This window comes from Kogia breviceps, chromosome 3 (assembly GCF_026419965.1).
Source record: "Kogia breviceps isolate mKogBre1 chromosome 3, mKogBre1 haplotype 1, whole genome shotgun sequence".
In the NCBI taxonomy this organism is placed as follows: Eukaryota; Metazoa; Chordata; class Mammalia; order Artiodactyla; family Physeteridae; genus Kogia; species Kogia breviceps.
Window position 1 is genome coordinate 62679681 of NC_081312.1, and position 26117 is coordinate 62705797.

Consider the following 26117-nt stretch of genomic DNA (forward strand, 5'->3'; position numbering starts at 1 on the left):
TAGCTATCTATTTTACATTTGGTAGTATATATAAGTCTATGCCACTCTCTCACTTCGTCCCAGCTTACCCTTCCCCCTCCCCATGTCCTCAAGTCCATTCTCTATGTCTGCGTCTTTATTCGTGTCCTGCCCCTAGGTTTGTCAGAACCATTTTTTTTTTCTTTTTTACATTCCATATATATGTGTTAGCATACAGTATTGGTATTTCTCTTTCTGACTTACTTCACTCAGTATGACAGTCACTAGGTCCATCCAATCACTACAAATAACTCAATTTCATTTCTTTTTATGGCTGAGTAATATTCTGTTGTGTATATGAGCCACATATTCTTTATCCATTCATCTGTTGATGGACACTTAGGTTGCTTCCATGTCCTAGGTATTGTAAATAGAGCTGCAGTGAACATTGTGGTACATGACTCTTTTTGAATTATGGTTTTCTCAGGGTATATGCCCAGTAGTGGGATTACTGGGTCCTATGGGAGTTCTATTTTTAGTTTTTTTTGTTTTTGTTTTTGTTTTTGTGTTTTTGTGGTACGCAGGCCTCTCACTGTTATGGCTTCTCGCATTGCGGAGCACAGGCTCCAGACGCGCAAGCTCAGAGGCCATGGCTCATGGGCCCAGCTGCTCCATGGCATGTGGGATCTTCCCAGACCGGGGCACGAACCCGTGTCCCCAGCATCAGCAGGCGGACTCTCAACCACTGCGCCACCAGGGAAGCCCTATTTTTAGTTTTTTAAGTAACTTCCAGACAGTTCTCCATAGTGGCTGTATCAATTTACATTCCCACCAACAGTGCAAAAGGGTTTCCTTTTCTCCACACCCTCCCCAGCATTTATTGTTTGTAGACTTTTTGATGATGGCCATTCTGAGTGCTGTGAGGTGATACCTCATTTTAGTTTTGGGGTTTTTACTTTTTAAAAAAAATTTTAACATCTTTCTGGAGTATAATTGCTTTACAATGGTGTGTTAGTTTCTGCTTTATAACAAAGTGAATCAGTTATACATATACATATGTTCCCATATCTCTTCCCTCTTGCGTCTCCCTCCCTCCCACCCTCCCTATCCCACCCCACTAGGTGGTCACAAAGCACTGAGCTGATCTCCCTGTGCTATGTGGCTGCTTCCCACTAGCTATCTATTTTACGTTCCATAGTGTATATATGTCCATGCCACTCTCTCACTTTGTCACAGCTTACCCTTCCCCCCTCCCCATATCCTCAAGTCCATTCCCTAGTAGTTCTGTGTCTTTATTCCCTTCTTGCCTCTAGTTTCTTCATGACCTATTTTTTTTCAGATTCCATATATATGTGTTAGCATACGGTATTTGTTTTTCTTTTTCTGATTTAATTAACTCTGTATGACAGACTCTAGTTCTATCCACCTCACTACAAATAACTCCATTTCATTTCTTTTTATGGCTGAGTAATATTCCATTGTATATATGTGCCACATCTTCTTTATCCATTCATCTGCTGATGGACACTTTGATTGCTTCCATGTCCTGGCTATTGTAAACAGAGCTGCAATGAACATTTTGATATATGACTCTTTTTGAATTGTAGTTTTCTCAGGGTATGTGCCCAGTAATGGCATTGCTGGGTCGCATGGTAATTCTATTTTTAGTTTCCTAAGGAAACTCCATACTGTTCTCCTTAGTGGCTGCATCAATTTACATTCCCACCAACAGTGCAAGAGGTTTCCCTTTTCTCCACACCCTCTCTGGCATTTATTGTTTGTAGATTTTTTGATGATGGCCATTCTGACTCGTGTGAGATGATATCTCATTGTAGTTTTGATTTGCATTTCTCTAATGATTAATGATTTGGGGCATTCTTTCATGTGTTTGTTGGCAATCCATATATCTTCTTTGGAGAAATGTCTATTTAGGTCTTCTGCCCATTTTTGGATTGGGTTGTTTGTTTTTTTGATATTGAGCTGCTTGTACATTTTGGAGATTAGTCCTTGGTCACTTGCTTCATTTGCATATATTTTCTCCCATTCGAAGGGCTGTCTTTTCATCTTGTTTATAGTTTCCTTTACTGTGCAAAAGCTTTTAAGTTTCATTAGTTCCCATTTGTTTATTTTTGTTTTTATTTCCATTTCTATAGGAGGTCACTCAAAAAGGATCTTGCTGTGATTTTTGTCATAGAGAGTTCTCCCTATGTTTTCCTCTAAGAGTTTGATAGTGTCTAGCCTTACCTTTAGGTCTTTAATCCATTTTGAGTTATTTTTGGGTATGGTGTTAGGGAGTATTCTAATTTCATTCTTTTACATGTAGCCTGTCCAGTTTTTCCAGAATCACTTATTGAAGAGGCTGTCTTTTCTCCATTGTATATTCTTGCCTCCTTTTTCAAAAATAAGGTGACCATATGAGCGTGGGTTTATCTCTGGGCTTTCTATCCTGTTCCAGTGATCTATATTTCTGTTTTTGTACCACTACTATACTGTCTTGATTACTGTAGCTTTGTAGTATAGTCTGAAGTCCAGGAGCCTGATTCCTCCAGCTCCATCTTTTTTTCGTAAGATTGCTTTGGCTATTTGGGGTCTTTTGTGTTTCTATATAAATTGTGAATTTTTTTGTTCTAGTTCTGTGAAAAATGCCATTGGTAGTTTGATAGGGATTGCATTGAATCTGTAGATTGCTTTGGGTAGTACAGTCATTTTCACAATGTTGATTATTCCAGTCCAAGAATATGGTATATCTCTCCATCTATTTGTATCATCTTTAATTTCTTTCATCAGTATCATAGTTTTCTGCATACAGGTCTTTTGTCTCCTTAGGTAGGTTTATTCCTAGGTATTTTATTTTTTGTTGCAGTGGTACATGGGTGTGTTTCCTTAATTTCTCTTTCAGATTTTTCATCATTAGTGTATAGGAATGCAAGAGATCTCTGTGCATTAATTTTGTATCCTGCTCCTTTACCAAATTCATTGACTAGTTCTAGTGGTTTTCTGGTAGCATCTTTAGGATTCTCTATGCATAGTATCATGTCATCTGCAAACAGTGACATCTTTACATCTGATTTTGATTCCTTTTATTTCTTTTTCTTCTCTGATTGCTGTGGCGAAAACTTCCAAATACTATGTTGAATAATAGTGGTGAGAGTGGACAATCTTGTCTTGTTCCTGATCTTAGTGGAAATGGTTTCAGTTTTTCACCATTGAGAATGATGTTGGCTGTGGGTTTGTCATATATGGCCTTTATTATGTTGAGGTAAGTTCCCTCTATGCCTACTTTCTGGAGGGTTTTTATCATAAATGAGTGTTGAATTTTGTCGAAAGCCTTTTCTGCATCTATTGAGATGATCATATGGTTTTTGTTCTTCAGTTTGTTAATATGGTGTATCACATTGATTGATTTGCATATATTGAAGAATCCTTGCATTCCTGGGATAAACCCCACTTGATCATGGTGTATGATCCTTTTAATGTGCTGCTGGATTCTGTTTGCTAGTATTTTGTTGAGGATTTTGGCATCTATGTTCATCAGTGATATTAGCCTGTAGTTTTCTTTCTTTGTGACCTCTTTGTCTGGTTTTGGTATCAGGGTGATGTTGGCCTTGTAGAATGAGTTTGGGAGTGTTCCTCCCTCTGCTGTATTTTGGAAGAGTTTGAGAAGGATACGTGTTAGCTTTTCTCTAAATGTTTCATAGAATTCGCCTGTGAAGCCATCTGGTCCTGGACTTTTGTTTGTTGGAAGATTTTTAATCACAGTCTCAATTTCATTGCTTGTGATTGGTCTGTTTATATTTTCTATTTCTTCCTGCGTCAGTCTCAGAAGGTTGTGCTGTTCCAGGTTGTCCATTTTATTGGCATATAGTTGCTTGTAGTAATCTCTCATGATCCTTTGTATTTCTGCAGTGTCAGTTGTTATTTCTCCTTTTTTGTTTCTAATTCTACTGATATGAGTTTTCTCCATTTTTTCTTGATGAGTTTGGCTAATGGTTTATCAATTTTGATTATCTTCTCAAAGAACCAGCTTTTAGTTTTACTGATCTTTGCTATCATTTCCTTCATTTCTTTTTCATTTATTTCCAATCTGATCTTTTTTATTTCTTTCCTTCTGCTAACTTTGGGGGATTTTTTGTTCTTCTTTCTCTAATCGTTTTAGGTGTCAGGTTATGTTGTTTATTTGAGATGATTCTTGTTTCATGAGGTAGGATCGTATTGTTATAAACTTCCCTCTTAGAACTGCCTTTGCTGCATCCCATAGGTTTTGGGTCATCGTGTTTTCATTGTCATTTGTTTCTAGTTATTTTTTTATTTCTCTGATTTCTTCAGTGATCTCTTGGTTATTAAGTAGTGTATTGTTTAGCCTCCATGTGTTAGCATTTTTTACAGATTTTTTCCTGTAATTGACATCTACTCATATAGCGTTGTGGTCGGAAAAGATACTTGATATTATTTCAGTTTTCTTAAGTTTACCAAGGCTTGATTTGTGACCCAAGATATGATCTATCCTGGAGAATGTTCCATGAGCACTTGAGAAGAAAGTGTATTCTGTTGTTTTTGGATGGAATGTCCTATAAATATCAATTAAGTCTACCTTGTTTAATATATCATTTAAAACTTGTGTTTCCCTATTTATTTTCATTTTGGAAGCTCTTTCCTTTGGTGAAAGTGAGGTGTTAAAGTCCCCTACTATGATTGTGTTACTGTCAATTTCCTCTTTTATGGCTGTTAGCATTTGCCTTATGTATTGTGGTGCTATTTCTTCTGACTTTGTTGCCTTTTATTTTATTTTTTTTCATAATTGCTCTGACTAGGACACCTGTTACTATGTTAGTATGGTGAGAACAGGCATCTTTGACAAGTTATTTGTTATTTGTTAGTTATATCTTTGTGAAAAAGCTTTCAGTTTTTCACCAGTGAGTATGATGATAGCTGTGGGCTTTTCTTTTATGGATTTTATTATGTTGAGGTACTTTCTTTCTAAGTGTTTATCATGAAAACATATTGAATTTTGTCTAATGCATTTTCTACAAATATTGACATAATCATGTGATTTTTCTTTTTATCCTTCATTTTCTTAATGTGCTCTAACACATTAATTTATTGTCATATGTCAAACCATCCTTTTATCCCAGGGATAAATCCCACTTTGTCATAATGTATGATCCTTTTAACGTGCCATTGGATTTGATTTGCTAGTATTTTTTCAGAAATTTTACATCCATATTCATCAGGGATCTTTTCCTGTAGTTTTCCTTTCTTGTGGTGTATTTGTCAGGCTTTGGTATCAAGGTAATGCTGGCTTCATAAAACGAGTTGGATGTGTTCTCTCCTCTTCAATTTTTTGTAAGAATTTAAGAAGAATTGATGTTTATTCTTCTTTAAATGTTTGGTAGAATTCACCAGTGAAACTCTCTGGTCCTGGGCTTTCCTTTTTTGGGAGGTTTTTGATTGTTGACTTAATCTCCATACTAGTTATAGGTCTATTGAGACTTTCTATTTCTTTGTGATTTAGTCTTGGTAGGTTGTTTATTTCTATGAATTTATCCATTTCTTCTACATTATCCAGTGTGTTTGTACATAATTTTTCATAATAGCACCTTATGATCCTTTTTAGTTTTGTGGCATCATTTATAATGTCAGTTATAATATCTATTCTTTCATTTCTGACTTTATTTGAGTCTTCTCTCTTTTTTTTCTTAATTAGTCTTGCTAAGAGTTTGTCAGTTTTATCTTTTTAAAAACCCAACTCAGTTTCTTTTTTTTCCCCATTGTTTTTCTCATCTCTATTTTATTTATTTCTTCTCTAATCTTAGTATTTCATTCCTCCTGCTAACTTTGGGCTTAATTTGCTCTCCTTTTTCTAGCTCCTTGAGCTGTAAAATTAAATTGTTTATTTGAGATCTTTCTTCTTTTTTAGTATAGGTTTTTATCACTATGAACCTCCCTCTTAGTACTCCTTGTGCTGCATCATATAAGTTTGGGTATGTTGTGTTTTCTTTTCCTTTTGCTTGAGGTATTTTCTTTTTTTTTTTTTTTTTTTACTTTTTATTTACTTATTTATTTTTATACAGCAGGTCCTTATTAGTTATCCATTTTATACATATTAGTGTATATATGTTGAGGTATTTTCTAATTTCCTTTTTTATTTCTTCTTTGACTGAATGGTAATTCAAGACTGTGTTGTTTAATTTCCACATATTTGTGAATTTTTCCATTTCCCTTCTGCTATTAATTTCTAGTTTAATTCGATTGTGGTTTAGAAAGATACTTGGAATGATTTCAGTCATCTTAAACTTAAGACTTGTTTTGTGACCTAACATGTGATCTATCCCGAATAAAAATCAATGTGTGCTTGAGAAGAATATGTAATCTGATGCTTTGGGGTGGACTGTTCTGTATATGTCTTTTAGGTTCATTTGGTCTACAGTGTTGTTCAGGTCCTCTCTATCCCTGTTGGTTCTGTCTGGCTGTTCTATTTATTACTGAAAGTAGGGTATTAAATTCTCCTATGATTGTATTGCTCCCTTTATTTCTTGCATTGTATATTTAGGTGTTCTGATGTTGAAAGCATATATAATTGTTACCTTGGTTGATCGACCCTTTTATCATTATCTAATGTCCTTCTTTGGCCCTTGTGACAGTTTTTGACTTAAAGTCTGTTTTGTCTGAAATAGGTATAGCTGCCTCTGCTCTCTTTTGGTTACCATTTGCATGGAATATCTTTTTCCATCCCTTCACTTTCAACCTATGTATGTCCTTAAATCTAAAGTGAGTTTCTTGTAGACAATGTATAGTTGCGGCATTTTTTTCTTTCAGCCACTGTATGTCTTTCGATTGGCAAATTGAGTCAATTTATACTTAAAGTAATTAATTAGGGAAGAGTTTACTATTGCCATTTTGTTAATTGTTCTTTGTTAGGCTTGAAGATCTTTTTTTCTGTTTTTTTCTCTCTTGCTGTCTTCCTTTGTATTTTGTTGATTGTTTTTTGTACTGATATAGTTTGATTCCTATATTTTTTTCTTTTGTATAACTTCTATAGGTATTTTTGTTGGAGGGGGGCTTACATAAAATATCTTATAATTATAACAGTCTATTTTAAGCTGATAAAAACTTAAGTTTAATTGCATACAAAAGTATACACATTAACTTCTCTCCCCCCATACTTTATGTTATTGTTGTTACAGTTTACATATATTCATATTGTATATCTTTTAACCTCTTTTTTAGTTATAGTTTTAGTACTTTTGTTTTTTAACTTTTATCCTAGATTTAAAAGTGATTTACCCACCACATTGCAGTAATATAGTATTCTGATTTGTCTATATGTTTATCTTTACCAGTGAATTTCATACTTTCTTATGCTATCATGTTGCTGTCAACAAACATCCTTTTAAGTTGAAGAACTCCTTTCAGCATTTCTTGTAACACAGGTCCAATGGTGATGAACTCCCTCCACTTGTGTTTATCTTGGAAGCCTTTTTCTCACCTTCATTTTTGAAGGAACATTATGCTGGGGATAGTATTATTGGTTAGCTTTTTTTTTCTTTCAGCACTTTAAATATATTATCCCATTTCCTTCCAACCTACAAGGTTTCTGCTGATAGTTTTTGGTGTTTCCCATGTGTATGACAAGTCAGTTTTCTCTTGATGCTTTCAAAATCCTCTATTTAACTTTAGGCAATTTGATTGTAATGTGTCTCAGTGTGGATTTCTTTGAGTTTATCTTACATGGCTTCTCGGATCTGGATGTCCATTTTCTTCCCCAGATCTAGGAAGTTATTAGCCATTATTTCTTTGAATAAGCTTTCTGGTCCTTTCTCTCTCTCTTCTCCTTATAGGACTCCCATAATGCTTATTTGGAGCTTTGTAGTATCCAATAATCTCTTAGGCTAGCTTCACTCTTTTTCCTTTTTCTTTATGCTCCTCTGACTGAATTATTTCCAATGATCTGTCTTTGGGTATGCTGACCTCTTCTTCTGTTTGATCTAGTCTGCTGCTGAATTCCTCTAGTGAATTTTTTGGTTCAATTATTGTGTTCTTCAGCTCCATGATTTGTGTCTGGTAATTTTTTACATTTTCTATCTCTTCATTAAAATTCTCTCCATTGAAATTCTCACTTTGTTCATGCATTGTTCCCTTGACCTCAGTGAGCATCTTTATGAGTGTTATTTTGAATTCTGTATCAGGTAAATCATGTAATTCTCTTTCATTATAGTCAGTTTCTGGAGCTGCATCTTGTTCCTTTGTTTGGAACATCTTTGCCTGATTCTTCATTTTCCTTGACTCTCTGTGTTGGTGTCTGTACATTAGACAAGGCAGTCTTCATGTACTGGCCTTATGCAGAAGACGCCCATGATTCAGTCTGACTAGAGATTCTGGGGACCTGTACCAACTCTTTCCCTCCTCAGGGAAAAGTAGGCAGCTGTCATTTTTTTCTGCTCACTCTATACTGAGCAAGAGGAGAGATATGGCTTCTACCAGTCCATACCTCCATCTCAGTTCTCCCCCAGGTGGCTAGACTCTGCAGGACCCATCAGAACTCCAAGACTGGCAAGGAATATACCAGTTCCTTGGGCAGCCCCAGAGAAGTTGGACATGCAAACCAACTCCTTCCCCCAACCCAACCCCGGGAGAAGCTGGAAGCTAAGGAGTCTTCCTGATTATATGGTGAAACACTCGGGGCAGGAACTCTGGAGGGAGGTTGTGCTGAATCTCCCTACTGAATTCTGTAAGTTTGTTAATGTTCACCCAGGGTGCAGAAGACTTTCAACCAATTTCTAGATTTCTCATGCAGAGAATTTGTCCATGAATTATTGTATTTGTGGGAGAAAGGAGGATCCAAGGCTTCCTACTCTGCCACCTCACTGATGTCACTCTTTAGGTTAGGGGACATTCTGAGTTCACTTCCAGTCTTGTGATCCTAAGGTTTCATTCTCTACCATTTAAGTCTTTGCTTGGACTGAGAGGTGATCTCCTTGAATGTTGAATTGGAGTACAGTCCTGAGAGGCAAGTGTATATCTCTAATTCTGCTGGTTGACAACTGACAGTCTCAGAGCTTCTCAGTATTTTGGCATCTTCACTTCCAAATAATAGATTCTTGGCTCTCTTTTGGCTAATTTAAATTATAGGAGATTGGCTCAAGATGGGGAGATTGGTTCAAGGTGGCAGAGTAGAAGGACGTGCTCTCACTCCCTCTTGCGAGAGTGCCAGAATCACAACTAACTGCTGAACAGTCATCGACAGGAAGACACTGGAAGTCACCAAACAAGATACTCCACATCCAAAGACAAAGGAGAAGCTGCGATGAGATGGTAGGAGGGGCGCAATCACATAAAATGAAATCCCGTAACCACTGGGTGGGTGACTCACAAACTGGAGAACAATTATACGACAGAAGTCCTCCCACTGGAGTGAAGTTTCTGAGCCCCATGTCAGGCTTCCCAACCTGGGGGTCCAGCAATGGGAGGAGGATTCCCAGAAAATCAAACTTTGAAGCCTAGCAGGATTTGATTGTAGGACTTCGACAGGACTGGGGGAAACTGAGACTCCACACTTAGAGGTCACACACAAAGTAGTGTGCACATCAGAACCCGGGGGAAGGAGCAGTGACCCCACAGGAGACTGAACCAGGCCTACCTGCTAGTGTTGGAGGGTCTCCTGCAGAGGTGGGGAGTGGCTGTGGCTCACCATGGGGACAAGGACACTGGCAGCAGAAGTTCTGGGTAGTATTCCTTGGCATGAGCTTTCCTGGAGTCTGCCATTAGCCCCACCAAAGAGCTGTAGCCTCCAGTGCTGGGTCGCCTCAGGCCAAACAACCAACAGGGAGGGAACTCAGCCTCACCCATCAGCAGACAAGCAGATTAAAGTTCTACTGAGCTCTGCCCAACAGAGCAACACCCAGCTCTACCCACCACCAGTGTCTCCCATCAGGAAGCTTGCACAAGCCTCTTAGATAGCTTCATCCATCAGAGGTCAGAGAGCAGAAGCAAGAAGAACTACAGTCCTGCAGTGTGTGGAACGAAAACCACATTCACAGAAAGGTAGACAAGATGAAAAGGCAGAGGGGTATGTACCAGATGAAGGAACAAGATAAAACCCCACAAAAACAATTAAACGAAGTGGAGATAGGCAACCTTCCAGAAAAAGAATTCAGAATAATGATAGTGAAGATGAGCCAGGACCTCAGAAAAAGAATGGAGGCAAAGATCTAGAAGATGCAAGAAATGTTTAACAAAGACCTAGAAGAATTAAAGAACAAACACCTAGAAGAATTAAAGAACAAACAAACAGATGAACAATACAATAACTGAAATGAAAAATACACTAGAAGGACTCAATAGTAGAATAACTGAGGCAGGAGAACAGATAAGTGACCTGGAAGACAGAATGGTGGAATTCACTGCTGCAGAACAGAATAAAGAAAAAAGAATGAAAAGAAATGAAGACAGCCTAAGAGACCTCTGGGACAACATTAAACACAGCAACATTTGCATTGTAGAGGTCCCAGAAGGAGAAGAGAGAGAGAAGATCCAAGAAAATATTTGAAGAGATTAGAGTCAAAAACTTCCCTAACATGGGAAAGGAAGTAGCCACCCAAGTCCAGGAAGTGCAGAGAGTCCCAGGCAGGATAAACCCAGGAGAAACACACCAAGACACATAGTAATCAAATTGACAAAAATTAAAGACAAAGAAAAAATTTTTAAACCAACAAGGGAAAAATGACAAGTAACATACAAGGGAACTCCCACAAGGTTAACAGCTGATTTCTTAGCAGAAACTCTACAAGCCAGGAGGGACTGGCACAATATATTTAAAGTGATGAAGCGGAAGAACCTACAACCAAGATTACTCTACCCGGCAAGGATCTCATTCAGATTCTACGGAGAAATCAAAAACTTTACAGACAAGTAAAAGCTAAGGGAATTCAGCACCACAAAACCAGCTCTACAACAAATGCTAAAGAAACTTCTCTAAGTGGGAAACAAGAAGAGAAAAGGAACTACAAAAACAAACCGAAGACCTAAATAGACATTTCTCAAAAGAAGATATACAGATTGCCAACAAACACATGAAAGAATTCTCAACATCATTAATCATTAGAGAAATGCAAATCAAAACTACAATGAGGTATCACTTCACACCAGTCAGAATAGCCATCATCAAAAAATCTACAAACAATAAATGCTGTCAAGGGTGTGGAGAAAAGGGAACCTTCTTGCACTGTTGGTGGGAATGTAAATTGATACAGCCACTATGGAGAACAGTATGGAGTTTCCTTAGGAAACTAAAAATAGAACTACCATACAACCCAGCAACCCCACTACTGAGCATATACCCTGAGAAAAACATAATTCAAAAAGAGTCATGTACCAAAATGTTCATTGCAGCTCTATTTACAATAGCCAGGACATGGAAGCAACCTAAGTGTCCATCAACAGATGAATGGATAAGGAAGATGTGGCACATATATACAATGGAATATTACTCAGCCATAAAAAGAAATGAAATGGAGTTATTTGTATTGAGGTGGATGGACCTATAGTCTGTCATACAGAGTGAAATAAGTCAGAAAGAGAAAAAGAAATACCGTATGCTAACACATGTATATGGAATCTGAAAAAAAGAAAAATAAAAGGTCTTGAAGAAACTAGGAGCAAGATGGGAATAAAGACACAGACCTACTAGAGAATGGACTTGAGGATATGGGGAGGGGGAAGAGTAGGCTGTGACAAAGTGAGAGAGTGGCATGGACATATATACACTACCAAACATAGGGTGGATAGCTAGTGGGAAGCAGCTGCATGGCACAGGGAGATCAGCTAGGTGGTTTGTGACCACCTAGAGGGGTGGGATAGGGAGAGTGGGAGGGAGGGAGACTCAAGAGGGAAGAGATATGGGAATATATGTATATGTATAACTGATTCACTTTGTTATAAAGCAGAAACTAACACACCATTGTTAAGCAATTATACTCCAATAAAGAAGTTTAAATAAATAAGTAAATAAATAAAATAATTTAAAACTCCTGAGAGAATCCTAAAGATTGTGAAAAGAAAGAATAAATGAGTGCTACTAAAAAAAAAAGGTAATAAAATACTCAATTTCATTGTCAGACCCAGCAGACATGACTCAGATGTCAAGACCATCATATGGATGACAGAATCTAGTGTGTGGTTGTAGTGCATGTCTTGGGGAATTAAAGTCTTGATAAATGTCAAGAAATGAAATAATTTCCTTGTTTCTATTATTAAAATTAAAAGTTGTATGTAAGTGGCATGGTATACATGCCATACATGTGGTATACAATTAGATACTTTCCTTGGTAAAAAAAAATTGGAAATTTTTATAGTATTGTATTTTATTAAGCATGCCCAAATATTCCACACATAGGAAATATGTGTTTTAAAGAGATCAAGTAGCATTTATAATAGAAGAAGCATTGTTACCCTAGCATGAATGATATGAAAAATATAATAAAATATAATAAAATGATTAACATTAAAAAAAATGTGAATGGATTAAATGCTCCAACCAAATGACACAGGTTTGCTGAATGTATACAAAAACAAGACAAATATATATGCTGTCTACAAAAGACCCACTTCAGACCTAGGGACACATACAGACTGACAGTGAGGAGATGGAAAAAGAAATTCCATGCAAAGGGAAATCAAAAGAAAGCTGGAGTAGCAATACTCATAACAGAAAAAAATGGACTTTAAAATAAAGAATATTACAAGAGAGAAGGAAGGACACTACATAATTATCAAGGGATCAATCCAAGAAGATTTAACATTATAAATATATATGCACCCAACATAGGACCACCTCAATACATAAGGCAACTGCTAACAGCTATAAAAGAGGAAATCGACGGTAACACAATAATAGTGGGGGAATTTAACACCTCATTTACACCAGTGGACAGATCATCCAGACAGAAAATTAATAAGGAAACACAAGCTTTAAATAACACAATAGACCAGATAGATTTCAGTGATATATATAGGACATTCCATCCAAAAACAGCAGATTATACTTTCTTCTCAAGTGCACATGGAACATTCTCCAGGATAGATCATATCTTGGGTCACAAATCAAGCTTCAGTAAATTTAAGAAAATTGAAATCACATCAAACATCTTTTCCGACCACAATGCTATGAGATTAGAAATCAATTACAGGGAAAAAACATAAAAAAACAGAAACACATGGCGGCTAAACAATATGTTACTAAATAACCAAAAGATCACTGAAGAAATCAAAGAGGAAATTAAAAAATACCTAGGGAACAAGTGACAATGAAAACACGATGATCCAAAACCTATGGGATGTAGCAAAAGCAGTTCTAAGATGGAAGTTTATAGCAATAAAATCCGACCTCAACAAACAAGAAAAATCTCAAATGAACAGTCTAACCTTACACGTAACCTTACACGTAAACACGTAAAACAGAGATAAACCCATGCACCTATATTCAACTAATCTATGACAAAGGAGGCAAGGATATACAATGGAGAAAAGACAGTCTCTTCAATAAGTGGTGCTGGGAAAACTGGACAGCTACATGTAAAAGAATGAAATTAGAACACTCCCTAACACCATACACAAAAATAAACTCAAAATGGATTAAAGACCTAAATGTAAGACTGGACATTATAAAACTCTTAGAGGAAAACATAGGAAGAACACTCTGACATAAATCACACCAAGATCTTTTTTGACCCACCTCCTAGAGTAATGGAAATAAAGACAAAAATAAACAAATGGGACCTAATGAAACTTAAATACTTTTGCACAGCAAAGGAAACTATAAACAAAACAATAAGACAACCCTCAGAATGTAAGAAAATATTTGCAAATGAATCAATGGACCAAGGATTAATCTCCAAAATATACAAACAGCTAATGTAGCTCAATATTAAGAAAACAACCCAATCAAAAAAGGGCAGAAGACTTAAATAGACATTTCTCCAAAGAAGACACACAGATGGCCAAGAGGCATATGAAAAGCTGCTCAACATCACTAATTATTATAGAAATGCACATCACAACTACAGTGAGGTATTACCTCGTCCTGGTTAGAATGGGCATCATCAGAAAATCTACAAACAACAAATGCTGGAGAGGGTGTGGAGAAAATGGAACCCTCTTGCAGTGTTGGTCTGAATGTACATTGATACAGCCACTATGGAGAACAGTATGTAGGTTCCTTAAAAAACGAAAAATAGAACTACCACATGACCCAGCAACCCCACTACTGAGTGTATACCTAGAGAAAACCATAATTCAAAAAGACACATTCTTTTTGAATTATGCACCCAAATGTTCATTGCAGCACTATTTACAATAGCAGTTCATGGAAGCAACCTAAGTGTCCATCGACAGATGAATGGATAAAGCAGATGTGATACATATATACAATGGAATATTACTCAGCCATAAAAAGAAACGAAATTGGGTCATTTGTAGAGACGTGGATGGATCTAGAGACTGTCATACAGAGTGAAGTAAGTCAGAAAGAGAAAAACAAATATCGTATATTAACACATATATGTGGAATCTAGAAAAATGGCACAGATGAACTGGTTTGCAAGGCAGAAATAGAGACACAGATGTAGAGAACAAACGTATGGACACCAAGGGGGGAAAGCTTGGGGTGGGGTGGTGGTGGTGGGATGAACTGAGAGATTGGGGTTGACACATGTGCACTAATATGTATAAAATAGATAACTAATAAGAACCTGCTGTATAAAAAAAAAATTTGAAAAAACCTTTTATACTTATAAGACTTTAAATAAATAAATAAATAAATAAATAAAATTCTATTCCTTTGTACGGTAGACAATTTCTTTAAGCTTCAGATACCTCATCTGCTCAGCAATGTTGTGAGGCTTAAATATACAGAAAGTGCATAACACAGTGCCTAGCACATCGTGTCTTATCATTATCATCATCATCTTTTTCCAGTTTTTAAAATAAACTAATGGAAAGGGCAAAATGACATTCCAAGTAATATGATAATCAAGCCAGAAGGCTAACTGTTGTCTTCCGCTGAGTTCATAAAACCCAACAAGTGACTAGGTTTTTAAGAGGCAGAAGTTAGGTACTATCTCATCGAACTTTGATAGTGAAAGTCCAGAAGTAACTCCCTTCTCTTTACTGCATGTTTACCCCTGCACTTTGTTCACACCCCCATTTCAGTACTCATCACATTGTACTATGATACTTCATTATAAAGCCACCTTATCCCCTCTCTGGACCATTTACCTTCACACTCAATTCTAGCACCCAGTGTAGGACCAGGCATTTGTAGACATACAATAAATGTTTGTTGGATGAATATATGACAAATGGATGGTGAATGAGAAGGAATATAACATAATGAATGGGATATAATAACAATGGTTAGAAGTCTGAAGAACTTGAGTTCAAATCCAAGCTCCACCTCCTATAAGCAGTGTGATCTTGATCAAGTGACTTAACTCTTTAAGTTTCATGTCCTTATCTGTAAAATGGTGTTATGTACTTAACTCATAGGGTTCTTGTATGATATATAGGTTTTGTACATGTTTTTTGCATATAAAATTGTCTATCAATAAGTAACTATTATTAACAGTACCATTAATTTTCTTAATGAAAATTATGAAAAATAGCACAAATATTACACCATGTACATTATTTTATTACTTCTCTTTACTTTTACTATTAGTTTTATTGTTATTTGTTACTGTGGTTATTGACAGAAATGCTGGAATGATTCACTGATTGCCAGTACAGGACCCACTCAAACTATGTGATAGGTTTCACTCAGACCCAATAACATCGCAGATGTGCATTCTTGCTTTGGATGGATGTGGGGTAGGAAAAGGTGAACAGAGTTCATAGCATTGTGTTCAGTTCTGCAGCCTTAAAAAACAAAGCCCTGCTTCCACCAAAGAAGGCTTTAAAGTGTTTCCCAGCACAACCAGATCCTTTAAGAGCATCACTTATCCAGTCCAAGGATCCAAAAGGATGTACCATAAGCTTCAGTTAAGCAGTGGTTTTCAGACAAGCATCCATCAGGATAATTTGGAAGACTAGTTTAGACAGATTGTTGTGCTCCATCCCGAGTTTTGGGTTCCGTAGGCCTGGGGTAAAACCCCAATTTTCATTTCTACTAAGTTCTCACATGATACTGATGATGGTGGTTCAGGGACCACACTTTGAGAACCATTGAGTTCATAGATATGGTTGAGGTATGAGTAACCTGAGTCCAGAGTGGAAATATTTGCAGAAATCTTTTCACTAAGGTGAATCGCCTGATAATGCCCATGAAAATGAGGGCTTTCTGTTTTCAGCCCCAATGTTTTCAACACTGCACAGTCCTTTTTTTACTTTATAAATTTATTGATAGGGGAAATGATTTGATGAAGATGTTTTTAAGCTTCTGAGCCTGATAAAATCTATAGACATTTTCTCCTGAAAAGCCCATCTGCACATACCCAGAACCATTGCTTATAATTTCAGGAGGTTCTTGGGCACCTCCCTTGACGGCCCACCCACCAACCCTTAGGAGTATCAGTAGAAAAACTATCCCCTAAGGCAAAGTCTTGGGTTCACTTGGATGTAACAAAAATTCCCTTCTTACACCTAAGCTTTCAGTTCACTCATTTGTAAAATAGGAATAAAAATAATAGTTCTTACCTCAAAGACTGTGAAGATTAACTGACATAATACACTGAAGAGCCTAATTTGAAAGCCAGAAACACTGAATATTACCTTTTGCTCTCTCTTTATAGTCCTGCTACAACAATCCTCATTCTTGAGGCAAGTGGATGCCTCTCCCTACTAGGGGAAATATCAGGAAGTGTAAGAAAGAAGAGCCAGCCCAAAGAGTAATATTTCAAGACTTTACTTTGTGCCCACTGCATTCTTTTGCTAAAATCTGGTCATAGGATGCCATATCATGTTTTTTCCCGTAAGTCCCTGTGTAATGGGGTCTGGCAAGCCCAGGCCTGTCTCTATGACCTGAGAGTCTCAATTCATTTGCCTGGAAATACTCCACTTTGCAAATGTCCTATGCCTTGTCATGTCCCCATGTTAATGCCTCCTGGCAGAAAGACAGAAACATAAAGTTCTAATAGGGGTTCATTTACAGGGTAGAAGATACTGAGGTTTGAGAAATAGTGATTAAGGTCAAAGCCTGATTCTCATTGTTTCTACAAAGATAAACTACAGTGATAGGCTAATCTGCAGACATTTATTTAGCATTTACCATGCACAGTGTGTAGTAGGTGAAACAAAGAGGAATAACACATGCTCCTGTTCTGTGCCAGCTCACATTCCAGCAGGCAAGATGGATACACACAAAAACAAACCAGAAACAAAGAGAGCCAGAGCAAGGACAGTGATCGCGGATCAGACAGTGTTTCAGGAGTGCCAAGAGGGAGAAATCAATTTTGATGGGGATCCATGGAAGTCTCTTGGGCAAGGTGGAATTTAAGCTGGACTGTAAAGAGTGGGGCTGCTATCTGTGAATATGATGGAGCATGACATTCTAGGTTGTGGGAGTTGTTTGGAAAAAAATGTGGACTTAGAAAAGTGTTTGGTAGAAATGTGCATGATTATGATTTAACCAGCATGAGTGTAGTTTGGCTTGGGGGTAGAGGTGTAGAATTTGAGGCTAGGAAGGTAGGTTGGAAGCATATCATGGGAAACAAACCAAAGGCCAATGAGGAGCTTTGGCTTTACTCTCCGTGCCATGGGGAAGGGTTGAGGGTCTTTGAGTAGGGAGGCACGAGAAGCAGATATGCTTTTATAAAAAGAAAAAAAAATCCCTGGGGCCACTGTGAAGAACAGATGATAGAAGCAAGAAGAAAGCAAGACTTGGTGAAAGTAATGGGAACCTGAGCTACAGCCAGAGAAGTAGCAAGAGCAGCCGGAGGGGGACGAAGGGGAGGGGCATTTGAGGGGCTGCGTTCATCCGAGGATGGTTGATGACATGCAGCAAAGAAAGCAGAGGTGAGCTGGCAGGGCTCTCCTTGGTGCATCCGATCCCAGTCTGGGTTGCTGCCTAGAGCAGACCATGGACTTAGAGGAAGAGGCTGGAAAGGGGCCCAGAGGCCGGGTGGTGAGTGATAGTTCTTGGCCATCCCCAAAAGACTTTTCTCCTCCCTAGAATGCCCAGAGGGGTAGCAATGGACCATCTGCTTTGCCTGCCTGGAATATCAAAATCAGTGATTCCCAGACATGGGCCCTCAGCCTGACAATGTCAGAAGTCCTGAAGTTCTTTTTTTTTTTTTTTTTTTAAACATCTTTATTGGAGTATAATTGCTTTACAATGGTGTGTTAGTTTCTGCTTTACAACAAAGTGAATCAGTTATACATATACATATGTTCCCATATCTCTTACCTCTTGCGTCTCCCTCCCTCCCACCCTCCCTATCCCACCCCTCTAGGTGGTCACAAAGCACCCAGCTGATCTCCCTGTGCTATGAGGCTGCTTCCCACTAGCTATCTATTGTATGTTCCATAGTGTATATATGTCCATGCCACTCTCTCACTTTGTCCCAGCTTACCCTTCCCCCTCCCCATATCCTCAAGTCCATTCTCTAGTAGGTCTGTGTCTTTATTCCCATCTTGCCCCTAGTTTCTTCATGACCTTTTGTTTTCTGTTTTTCAGATTCCATATACATGTGTTAGCATACGGTATTTGTTTTTCTCTTTCTGACTTACTTCACTCTGTATGACAGACTATAGGTCCATCCACCTCAATACAAATAACTCCATTTCATTTCTTTTTATGGCTGAGTAATATTCCATTGTATATATGTGCCACATCTTCTTTATTCATTCATCTGTTGATGGACACTTAGGTTGCTTCCATGTCCTGGCTATTGTAAATAGAGCTGCAATGAACATTTTGGTACATGACTCTTTTTGAATTATGGTTTTCTCAGGGTATATGCCCAGTAGTGGGATTTCTGGGTCGTATGGGAGTTCTATTTTTAGTTTTTTAAGGAACCTCCATACTGTTCTCCATAGTGCCTGTATCAATGTACATTCCCACCAACAGTGCAAGAGGGTTCCCTTTTCTCCACACCCTCTCCATCATTTATTGTTTGTAGATTTAGTGATGATGGCCATTCAGACCGGTGTGAGGTGATACCTCATTTTAGTTTTGATTTGTACTTCTCTAATGATTAATGATGTTGAGCATTCTTTCATGTGTTTGTTGGCAATCTGTATATCTTATTTGGAGAAATGTCTATTTAGGTCTTCTGCCCATTTTTGGATTGGGTTGTGGTGTTTTTTGATATTGAGTTGCATGAGCTGCTTGTAAATTTTGGAGATTAATCCTTTGTCAGTTGCTTCATTTGCAAATATCTTCTCCCATTCTGAGGGTTGTCTTTTCATCTTGTTTATGGTTTCCTTTGCTGTGCAAAAGCTTTTAAGTTTCATTAGTTCCCATTCGTTTATTTTTGTTTTTATTTCCATTTCGCTAGGTCAGAAAGGATCTTGCTGTGATTTGTGTCATAGAGTGTTCTGCCTATGTTTTCCTCTAAGAGTTTGATAGTGTGTAGCCTTACATTTAGGTCTTTAACCCATTTTGAGTTTATTTTTGTGTGTGGTGTTAGGGAGTGTTCTAATTTCATACTTTTAGACGTACCTGTCCAATTTTCCCAGCACCACTTATTGAAGAGGCTGTCTTTTCTCCACTGTATATTCTTGCCTCCTTTATCAAAGATAAGGTGACCATATGTGCGTGGGCTTATTTTAAAACAACTTTTAGGTACTTTCCCAGGTGATTCTGATCTGGGAACCTAAGGTGGTTCTGAGGTGGGTCTGGGCATCCATGTGTTGTAAAGCTCCCAGGTGACTCTGATGCAAAACTGGATTTGGGAACTACTGTGGGATCTTACTGTTGAGCTAGGAAATGTACAGAAAACATGGGTTCAATGTATGCTTGTGCTAGTGAACACTATGATGGCTTGAGGAACTTAGGATTTGGTCCCCAACAGCATCTCAAACATAATGACCTTCATTGAGTGTCTTAGCCATTCCTCCCTCCCCAACTCCAATCCTCAGAGAACACATCAGGAGGTGGGAGAAGCTGTGTGATTGACAGGGTCCCCTGAACTTCCCAAAAGGTCATTGTGTATACAGGTCATCACTTTCACCCTTGTCTTTGGCTGTGTCACAGGAGCACCATGAGAGGGTCTCATCACAGATCTTTTGAGACTTTAGAAAACAGGTTAGATAAAAATACTATCCATTTTCTGCCAGGCTTGTACAATATTCATAGCACTTTTACTACTATTATTGTTTTTATTTCTCAGAAAAACCATGCAGTACAAAGTTAAGGTGGGTGTTGAAAACATCCCTTCTACACACTGGGCTTCATGGGATTCAGTGACTTGTGCAAGGTCAGACAACCAGAGCTGGCCCTGAATCCACCATCCTCCTGAGCTCCAGTTCTGCTTCTGTGCCAGAATGGAGAAGGGTAACATAAAGGCATTTTTCTCTCCTTGTAAAAGAGAAAAAAATGGGGGGAGGGGAAATTATTTAAACACACCTCACTCATACTGCAGTCACTGCGTTGTTTTTCCTGTTGAAACACCCTGTTGGTTTTTAAATCCCTTTAAACCTACCCGACACCTGTATGGCCCAGATCCAAGAATTATTACCGAACCCCTCACTTTTTATATTTAACCACATAGGAGTTTCTGTGATGGTATCTGGCCCTTGGTTCAGTTGAAAATTTCAGAGCTTCCAGAATTTTTCTTCTTCCATCAAAGCTATAAGCATGCAATGCTCAGACCTGATTTTTTTTTTTTAATTAAGCAGAGAATGGTTCCCACTTTTGCTTCTCCTGCTGGATAAAAATAGCATCATGGCACTACTCTGTATTGTTCCTCTGTGAAGATCCTTCTGAAGTATTGACCAAAAGAGAGGGCAGTGGAAGGATAGGGGAGGTCTCCGTCAGCAACTTACGGTTTGTGAGATGATCTCTCTTCAGAGCAAGAACTGAGGCTGACAGCAAAATGAGAACTTTCCAGCAAATTCATTATAACAAAGCATAATATGAGCTCACTAGGCACAAAAATAGGCAAAAGGAAAGTGACTTCCACATAAGACCTAATTAAATACTTTGATGTCAAAAGCAGAGCAGGGAGGGGTGGAAAATCAAATCAGACCAAAGTGAAGGACCCAAATTCAAATGGAAAGAAGAAATATGTTTCTTTTTCTTCCTCCCTTTCTGTGTGTGTGTGTGTCTCTCCCTGTCTCTGTTCTGTCTCTGTCTCTCTCCGTGTCTTCCTTTGCCATTGAAGGAAGAATAAGATTCAGGAACAATGGGTTGAAAATTCTTCAGCCAATCGTCCAGTGACTTACTACTGTTTATAATGCACAGAATGTGACAGGCTGTTTTGCAGCCTTCCCAAGTTGGTTTGTTAATAACAGGAAGCTAGCACTTCTCAGTACAGTGGATCAGCTACACGTGAAAATAAATGCAAAAAACCTGGAGGGGAATAGCAGCAGACCGAGAGTAGCCTTGATTTAATTTAACATTTGGGGGTCCACACACAAATGAGCATTTTAGTAGGCTTCATGGTGGAAGTTGCTGTCATTTGTAAAATATTCTGGCCAATTAGCTAATAGTGTGCTTGGATTTCTCCTGTTTTGATACAGTAATACTAAGTACATTGTGAAGCCCAATTATACAAATCATCCCCATATGCCATACCAGTCTTTCTTTATGAACTGTGTTTATAAATCCTGTGTGAGGAAATGTGTACTTCAGCAATTTAGACCATGTGTAAAAACATAGCCAATGGGATTGTCAAGAAAACAAGTTCCAGCCTAGGAAATCCTAATGTGTTCCGCTGGAATAACAGGAGGGTGCCGGGGAATGCAATGCTCTGCTTAAATACATATTGCTTTATAGTGTTTAACCCACTTAGGGGCTTACGCTTCCCTTTCTGTTATTTTATTCTTCTTTTCTTTTAGGATCCAACCTTGGAGTTTCTGAGAAAATTTGGGGTTGGTCTTCTCTCGGGCACAATAGCCTCAGTCATTAACATCCCTTTTGATGTTGCCAAAAGTAGGATTCAAGGGCCTCAGCCAGTTCCTGGAGAGATCAAGTACAGAACCTGTTTTAAAACAATGGCCACGGTCTATCAGGAAGAAGGGTAACACATTCTTATTTTAATAAATGTGCCAGACTAAAGCATTGCTAAAACCATATTGTACTTCCATTTTGATGAGAGCCCTTAAGCCCTCCTGAATTGGGTGTATGTCTGAGAAGCTCTAGGGAATAGATGAGAAACTTTGTGAGATAACACAGTAATGAGATGTTGGCAAAACCTTCTTACGCCATCAAGAAACATGAGCCACGATCATTCAATATACTGTATGTTTGTCCTAGAATGCCAAGGTGAACTTTTTGCTTGTCAGTTTGCACAGTATGCTATTGCATATAATATGCCCTGTTCCCACGTGGACAGGAGAGTAATTGTCTTCTGACTATACATCTAATCAAAATGTCACCTAATTTTATTCTCCTGGGAGAATTAAACATGAGAGTTCTGTGAAGGTAGTTTTCCTTTAAGAATTTAAAGTATGTGCTCTACTGTTCTTTGCTTTTTTAAGTCTTATTTTTGTCTCTTCATCCCTCCTCAGCAGGTCTTACTCTCAAGTAAGCAAGTACTATTTTATTATTTTGATCTAAACTGCATCGTATTTCCTTCTGTGAGGACTGAGTTTATGGTCTTTTAAACTCAATTACAAGAGTCACTTTGTCCATATACACAGCTGTCTTGAAAGTAAGGCCTGTCTGGATAGCAAAATCCATCTCGCTGATGAAAGTCCTATTTGCGATGGGACAAGATCAGCATAGCTTGGGTATTAAAGAATTAATTCTTTCCTCTCATCCAATTTGCTGCAGAGAATACTTAGCCCGATACTGTTTGTTTTGGGATTTGAAAATTTTTCTCAAATGACTTTTTTGGGTAAATGCTGGGTCAGCATCTCAGTAAAGCTGAGGTACAACTCCATTTTGTTTTCAGAATAAGAATGTTGCTCTTTCCCTTCCGGTTCTAGCATTTTAGCTCTGTATAAAGGCCTGCTTCCCAAGATTATGAGGCTTGGACCAGGTAATAACGTTTTCATTACTCATATCCTTCCTACCTCATTTGTCTAGTATCTCTTTTTTCTTATTTGGGTCTATCTGTAACACAACTAAAGTTTGTCACACTGTGAAACATGGAAACCCTAAGGATAAAAAGTTGTCTAGGAGTATTCAAGACACTAAAGGCGTCCATTCAAAATGTCCTACTTTTGTTTATAAGGTACTATTTGTGGCCTTACTGGAGGCTGATAGAAGCCAAAGCCCACCTTAAGTCAACAGGAGAGGATGCACAGCCAGAGTTTGAGTCGCTTCTGGCTGAAAGGGAGGATTTTTCACTGAGTGAGGGACCAGCCCAATAAAACTTTCCCTGGTGCTTCTAGTTCATTCTTGCTCCTGCCTCAGCTTCACTTCAAAAAGAGAAAAGGAGGACAGCTAGTCTCCATGAACAGCCAGAGCAACTCTGCTCACTGTTGCCTCTGGAGAGCAAGAATGGAGAAACTGCAGCCTCGCACTCACCTTCCTAGCATGACGGTGGAGGCTCCTGGCTCGGGGCCTTACCTCAGGATGCCAGCCCACAAAAAGCCGGCTGGCATTCCCACAGGGAGAGTCAGCTGCCTCTCTGTAAACAGATAAGAAAGCAACTGCTGCAGACTCAACCACCTGGGCAAATAGTCTTGGATTATAAGCAACCTTGTGAATACCTACAGAAGTATGCACTAGACCACACATATTATTTTACCAGGCTACACTCACCTTCTTAGACATCCTGGAAATCTTCCCCAGAACTGTCCCCTACTCGTCCCCTTTCTCCCTTTCCCAGTCCTCCCTTTGAACACTGATGTCCCCTTCCCCTGCCACACTCACACACATGCACATTTACCTTTAAATCTCAGCCCAGTGAACGAGCATTTCTGCCAACCTGAGATATAGAACAGCAGTCTGTAAATTGAAGCTGGTGAACAGTTCATACTTTCGTATATTTTGAAAAACACTTCCACAGCTCCCAATCCATCTATCCCAGCCTTTCTAGGTATTTAAGCATGGATTTTTGCTTCACATTTGAGATTCAGACCTGTCTTCTATTTGTTATTGGCCCGTGTGTCAACACGAACCCAATGATAAAGAATATTGGTGATTTTGTGCCACTCTCTCTTCAAGAATGTGGTGTTTTTCCTTCACCACACAGTAAAAACCTGCTAGTAGACCTGGTATTAGAGAAAATCATAGGACTGGCCCTAATCCAGCTTTCTCAGGACGGGATGGGCCTGAAAAGGGAGAGCGATCAGGGAGAGTTGAGCTAAAACGGTAATTGACTAGAACCTTAATCCAAAACTCTTAAATAATCTGACCCCAAGTTTTGTTAGAGGCTTGCAAATGTTTGGTTGGCTTTTTAAGTGTTTTTTGCATGAGGTGTCCTGAGTTGCTGTGGTGTTAAATCCAATGAAAAGGGTTCTTGTGAACATACTGTCCAGGCTAAACAAAATTGCAAATAACTGGAAATCTCATTCAAGGACCTGGCCTCCACTCTCATCCCAAACATACAGGTCCTAGCAACCTCAAAGGAAAGAAAGGTGTAGAGAAAAAGGTAAGACTTTTGAGTTAAGGATAGGATTTCTTTTCGAGAGAGAAAGAGGGAGAGTGAGAGACAGTAAAAAAGAAAAGAAGGGTGAACCTGGCATTTTCATCCTTCGTTCTAGAGAAGCATCCCATCTTATTTTTATAACAGCCTTAGCAGCTCAATGTGGCTAATGATCAGGACCTCCCATGAAAGGAGAATCTTGAAGTCTGTGGTTTAAACTCCAAATATCACTAGGCTGTACACTAACCCGATTCTGCCTGTTCTTGTCTTATATGGTGAACAGTTAATAAGAGTACACAGAACAGTTACATACATATTAACAACCCTCTGTAGTGCATTCCTTTTTGTTTGCCAGAGCCAAGAGGGCCACAGCAGCTGAGAGGGGGCTATTAGAGTATCTTCAGGGGTTAAAAATGAAAATTACAGGCAGATAATTATCTTTGGTATAAGGTTACACAAACATGTGCGGCCTGTAGATTTTTTTTTAAAAAAAGCATATGGTAGTGTGTACAAAATAAGATCAAAATCAAGTTCTCTTTCTTTCTGTCAGAAGTCAGTCTTCTGTTCATGCAGCCAAGTCTTCTCTAAGTTGTACTCTGGATATTTGTCCACATATTTTAAAATTGGGTTTTACAATGTTGTGTTAGTTTCTGCTGTTTGTCCACACTTTGATTTTGTAATATTGTTCACATAGACATGAAAGGATAGAGAATATCTTAAACGGCACAGGATATGTGCCATTTACTGCATCAGACAGAACACAAAATCATCCACATGCAAATGCTTCTCCCGATTTCTAAGTATTCAGCAGCCTCAGTGCTGGTTTTCCATATCATAGTCCTGTTGACATACTACATAGCAAGCCCTTTTGCAGCCAGTTGCATAACTCTTCTCTTCCAAGATAAATGATGGTCTATGACACTCAACCCCGACTACCAATGTCCAAGTGCAATCCATATATATCTGAGGCAGATGAAAGGAATGAAGGCAACAAAAATCTGAGGCAACAAAAGGAGGTTGAAAGCTAGCTAAGTTTTGAAATACAGATTTTAAAAGTACTCAGAAACTATTTTTCACATTGTAATCCAGTTTGAAAGCTGTAAGAGAAAACCAGGCTCATCCATCAAGCACCATCTTAGAGATTTCCTTCTTGAATGCAGCTACAACAATGCTAATTATAAACTGAAAAAGATAAATCCTTTGCCTACATGTGACAAATCTGAAGGTTTCTGTTCGCGGGAAAGCCACATGCCCTTACATGACTAAATGTGTCTGTATTTACTTACTTTTAAAAATTAAAAGTGCCTGAAAAAGAAGCTGATGAGAAATGATGAAAGTTACAGAAACTCATGGGGAAAAAATGTATTTAGAGACTCAAGATGGTCTTGATTTCGCTCTGAGAATTTTCCACAGTAGTTTTCTGTGTATTGGAGCTTGAGAACTGATGATTCTGAATGGCTTCCGCCTCAT

General features: G+C 38.4%; 1 protein-coding gene across 2 annotated transcripts in view; it reads left to right on the forward strand.

The window, feature by feature from the left end:
* SLC25A21 (solute carrier family 25 member 21) overlaps window positions 1–26117 on the forward strand; it is a 523645-nt gene that overhangs the window by 496092 nt on the left and 1436 nt on the right. For both annotated transcript variants that reach the window (XM_059055660.2, XM_067030681.1), the window contains exons 8-9: window positions 21949–22130; window positions 23041–23093. In XM_059055660.2, the coding sequence (XP_058911643.1) occupies window positions 21949–22130; window positions 23041–23093 (235 nt within the window). The remainder of the gene's footprint in view (window positions 1–21948; window positions 22131–23040; window positions 23094–26117) is intronic.